The sequence below is a fragment of the Fonticula alba genome (assembly GCF_000388065.1).
Source record: "Fonticula alba strain ATCC 38817 unplaced genomic scaffold supercont2.1, whole genome shotgun sequence".
Classification (NCBI taxonomy): Eukaryota; order Rotosphaerida; family Fonticulaceae; genus Fonticula; species Fonticula alba.
The window spans coordinates 3,137,832-3,142,056 of NW_009242971.1; the positions used below are offsets into that span (position 1 = coordinate 3,137,832).

Here is a 4,225-nt window from a genome sequence, read left to right on the forward strand (position 1 = left end):
CCCCCCTCCCCCCTGTCGCAGTCCTTGCCCGCAAGGTGTCCACCACCAGCAAGCTCATGGCCGTCTGGATGTTCTTCACCGCCAATGTCCACCTCATCATCGAGGGCTACTTCGCCGTCTTCCACCGCAACATGGCCGCCGACATGTCCACCATGGGTCAGCTCTGGAAGGAGTACAGCATCTCCGACAGCCGCTATGTCATCTCGGACCCCTTCATCGTTTCCATGGAGATGATCACTGCCTTCTTCGATGGTCCCGTTGCTCTCATGGCCGCTTACGGTCTCCTCCGCCGCCGCTACTGGGCTGACCTGGCCGTTGTCGTGGTGTCCATCTGCCAGCTGTACGGTGTCATTTGCTACTTCGGCATGGAGATCCTCGAGAACTTCCCCCACTCCGACCCGACCCCCTACTACTTCTGGTTCTACTTCTTCTTCTTCAACATCGTCTGGGTCATCATCCCGACCATCTGCGCCTTCGTCTCCGGCCGCCGCATCCTGGCTGCCCTGCGTCTGGCCCATCGCCCGGCCAACAGCAAGAAGACCGACTAATGGGGGAGCAGACACGCCCCGCCTGCGCCGTGCTCCCCCCCCCCCCCCCCACTGGTCGCTGCGGTGTGCCCCTCCGCGCCTCTCTTTTTGATTGCGCCCGCGCGCCGGGGCAGGCGCACAATGCGCGATGGAGATCCCGCTAGACCGAGGCACGGTGGTTGTTTGCATCAGAGATTGCCCCGCCCGTCGGCCGCACACCGGCCGCTGCTCCTGCTGCGCGTCGCCGCTCCTGATCTCCCTTTTTTTCTTCGGGCCCGGCCGTGCACGCAGGCATGCATGCATGCTCTCCTCCCCTTGTGGCGATGCTGCTCTGTCTTTCTCTGTGTCTCTCTTCCTCCCAGTCCTTGTATTTCTCCCTCTCCGCATCTTTCTCCTTCAGATCCCCAAAATATAATACCCTCCTTGGATCTGTGTGCGAGCCATCCTCCGCCGTCTATGGTGCGGCCGGTACATTGGCGAGGGAGCCTTCCGCCCGGGGGGGGAGGGGGGGGGGGGGGGGGTGTTTCAGCTGGCAAGTTGACCGGCCCCTAGGCCGCCTTGGTGAGGGCAATCCCCCGGGGCTGATGAGCGCACCCGGATGTTTGCCACTCCTCCTTTCTCTTCCTGGGAGGACCACGCGCCGGTGGTGCACGCCAGGAGAGGCGCAACGGCGACAGGGGGGGATAGAGAACAGCCTGGCAGCCCCCCCGGGTGAATGGGGCTTTTTGTCCATCAGGGATAGGGGGAAAGGAAGAAAAAAGACGACGGTCACAGGTGCACAGGAGAATCCCCCTGCCCTGCTTATTGTGGCGTTCTGCGTGTCTCTGGCGGCCTGCACGAAAAATGAACCCGGACCACGCGTGCCGTCAAAAAAGAAGAGTCAACCGAACTGGGGATCGAACCCAGGGTCTCTCGCTCCGGAGGCGAGCGCGTTATCCACTTCGCCATTCGGTTGTGATGGATTGCTCCCATTCTAGCCTTTTATGTGTTGCATTTTCATGGGAACTCCCTCTGGCGGCATCGTCGTGCGGCCGCATTGCGCTCGCTGGCCAAAGCGTTGATTCAAATTCACCAAAGGTGGCTCCATTTCCATCTGAACAGGGGGCGTAGCTCAAATGGTAGAGCGGCCGCTTAGCATGCGGCAGGCAGGGGGATCGATACCCTCCGCCTCCATAGGATACCTTTTGGCTGTTCTCCCGCCGCCCCGGGGGAGAGGCGGGCTCTTTTCTTTTTGTATATGTGTTCTACCCACGCGGCGAGTCGGGGGGGAGGAGGGGGTTTCAAATAGGGGAAAAAAGACATCAGCCTGGCCTGTGGAACAAGGGAAACTCCCGACAGAAGGACCGAAAAAGAGGGAGCGAGGAGGGGGGATGAGGAGAGGCAACGGAACAGAGGTACCACACCCCATGGGTCTTTGTCACACACACACACACACACACACCGGGCACAGCTGGCCACAATGCGCTGACAGCACCACCACACAAATGAGGGCCCACGGATTCGCTCTTTTCTATTTCATGTGTTTCTGGACATCCAAAGGAAGAAGGTAGATGAAGACACACACACACATACACACACACACGCACGCACAGACGCCTGCATGCGGTTGGAGATGTGAAAGCAGCACGAGAGGAGGCGCCACCGACGCCGGATGGGGAGCCCCCGGCGTATGCCTTCGCGGAGGGTCCCCGACGGCAGAAAGTCCTTCGTGACAATGTGTGCGTGGGTGTGTATGCATGTTTACAGGGGGGGGGGGGGGGGGGGAGGGGGGGGGCGCCAGAGGCACACCAGTCCAAGTGGCTCAGAGCTTGACGAAGCTGGTCTTGCCGGCGACGGTCTTGGCGTTGGGGATGGGGGGGGTGGGGGGGGGGTGGGGGGGGGGGTGGGGGGGGGTGGGGGGGGGGGGGGGGGGGAGGGGGGGGGGGGGGGGGGGGGGGGGGGGGGAAGGGGGACATTGTGCACGCGTCTTCCCGGTTCTTCTTCCTTACCGAATGGCCTCGGCGATGACCTTGGCCGCGATCTCCGGGCGCGAAAGGCTTGCCGGCGAGTAGCTGGCCGACGCCTCGCAAACCATCAGGATCGATTGGTTGGAGATCATGCGCTCGTGGCTGGCCAGAGCGCGGATGGCGGCACACACCCGAGCTGCCGCCAGCCGGTGAGCCGGAGAGAAGTCCTACGAGGCACATACAAGAGGCATGGTCAGAAGGCAAGCGGAAGGGCGGCGGCAAAAAGGAAGCCGGAGAAGCGAGAGCGGGTTCTCCCCCCCTCCCCGATCGAGGAGCCGGGGGAAAAGCGAGCGCGAACAAAGGGATGCATCTAAGTACCGAGTCGCCGGCCTCCATGGGCTTGGGGGCCACCCAAATATAGCCATTGAGGCTGAGGATGACGTCCACCGCGCCGGAGTTGTGCTCGGAGCCGGGAACGGACGGGATCGAGGTGAACTGAATCGAGCGCAGGACCAGATGCGGTGGCACGGTGATGAGCGTGCCATGGCTCAGCTGCAGCGGGTCGTGGTGGGCTTTTGTGTGAGACTGGGGTCGCGCATGGGCGCGAGCGTGCTCGCGAAGCAAAGAAGGGCGGAGGCAAACGAACCTTGCCGAACTTGTTGTTGCGGAAGTGCACGGAGATCATCGAGTCATGGCCAATCGACTGGACTTCAGCCTTGATTGGGATTCCCCGGCCGACCCGCGCCCAGCCGCAGCGGGAGATACGTGACAAAGAAGGACCGAGGTAAGCAGGCCGACAGCAAGGGAGATCCCGAGGGAGGGCAAAGGAGGAAAGCAACGAGGCCGGATGGGCGAGTGAATGGCGTACACTGAAGAGGTCGCCCTCCTTGAAGTAGGTGCGCATCTGGAGCTCATCGTCCTGGGACTTGCGGCGCTGTGTGTATGTGTGTGTGTGTATGTGTGTGTGCGGGGGGGGGGGGGAGGCAGACAAGACCGAGGAGGTGCACGATCGCCAAGAAGAAGGTCAGAGATTGGAAAGGCCATCGTGTGCGGTGGGCTGCGGCCAGCCAACATCGGACGGCTGGAGGGGCAGGGGCAAAAGGGAGCGCCAGGTGGCCGGGAGGCCGCGGCGAAGTACATACCTGCACGCCATCCGGAAGGAGGATCGAGGACAGACGCATGACGCCAAAGCACCGAGCATTGAGGTCAATGCGCCAGCGCGGGCCCGGGCCGACGGCGATAATCCGGCCGACCACAACATCGCCCGTGTGGCCGCGATAGCGGGGCAGCCGCGATGGGACCACGGTCAGGAGACTGTTGATGCGTGACACTGTGCCGGCCACCGTGGAGCGGATATACCGCGACAGGAGCTCCGGCGTGGCCTGCTGCTCGGTCAGGACATCCGGCGAAATGCTGCTCAGCTCGTAGGCCGGGATGATGCGCGTGCAATGCCCGTGCGTCAGGCGATTGTCCACCATGGTCAGGACTTCACCCGGGGTGACAAGCTGCGAATCGGTCACAGTAACCGGGCCGTTGGTGGGGCCGTTGGTGTCGTCCATCTCGGCATCCTGGGCCTTCTGCTGGCGCCCAGTGGCCCGGACAAAGGACTCCGTGTCCAGCGGGGCATGTCGCGACGCCGGCACCAGGATGCAGGCATTCATGTTGGTGCTTTTCTTGGGGGAGCTCCTCTCGCGCGGAAATTGCCTGAGAAGAGTGGAGGACGGAGGGTGTGTGTGTGTGTGTGTGTGTGTG

General features: G+C 62.7%; 2 protein-coding genes and 2 non-coding genes across 4 annotated transcripts in view; 2 read left to right on the top strand and 2 right to left on the bottom strand.

Moving 5' to 3' along the window:
* H696_00666 (hypothetical protein) overlaps positions 1 to 600 on the top strand; it is a 1,112-nt gene extending 512 nt beyond the window's left edge. The window contains exon 3 of the mRNA XM_009494548.1: positions 22 to 600. Coding sequence (XP_009492823.1) covers positions 22 to 548 — 527 coding nt within the window. The 3' untranslated portion in view covers positions 549 to 600. The remainder of the gene's footprint in view (positions 1 to 21) is intronic.
* Positions 601 to 1,408: 808 nt separating this feature from the next.
* On the bottom strand, positions 1,409 to 1,481 carry H696_00667. Its single transcript has one exon. It is a non-coding gene; the product is annotated as a tRNA-Arg (tRNA).
* A 146-nt stretch (positions 1,482 to 1,627) lies between these two features.
* On the top strand, positions 1,628 to 1,700 carry H696_00668. Its single transcript has one exon. It is a non-coding gene; the product is annotated as a tRNA-Ala (tRNA).
* A 760-nt stretch (positions 1,701 to 2,460) lies between these two features.
* On the bottom strand, positions 2,461 to 4,221 carry H696_00669 (hypothetical protein). Its single transcript, XM_009494549.1, has 5 exons — positions 3,616 to 4,221; positions 3,342 to 3,407; positions 3,120 to 3,188; positions 2,852 to 3,025; positions 2,461 to 2,700 (listed from the first exon to the last, which is right to left on the bottom strand). Exons 1-5 carry the CDS (start codon positions 4,132 to 4,134, stop codon positions 2,512 to 2,514), a joined length of 1,017 nt encoding a protein of 338 aa, XP_009492824.1. The 5' UTR covers positions 4,135 to 4,221; the 3' UTR covers positions 2,461 to 2,511.
* Positions 4,222 to 4,225: the final 4 nt, after the last annotated feature.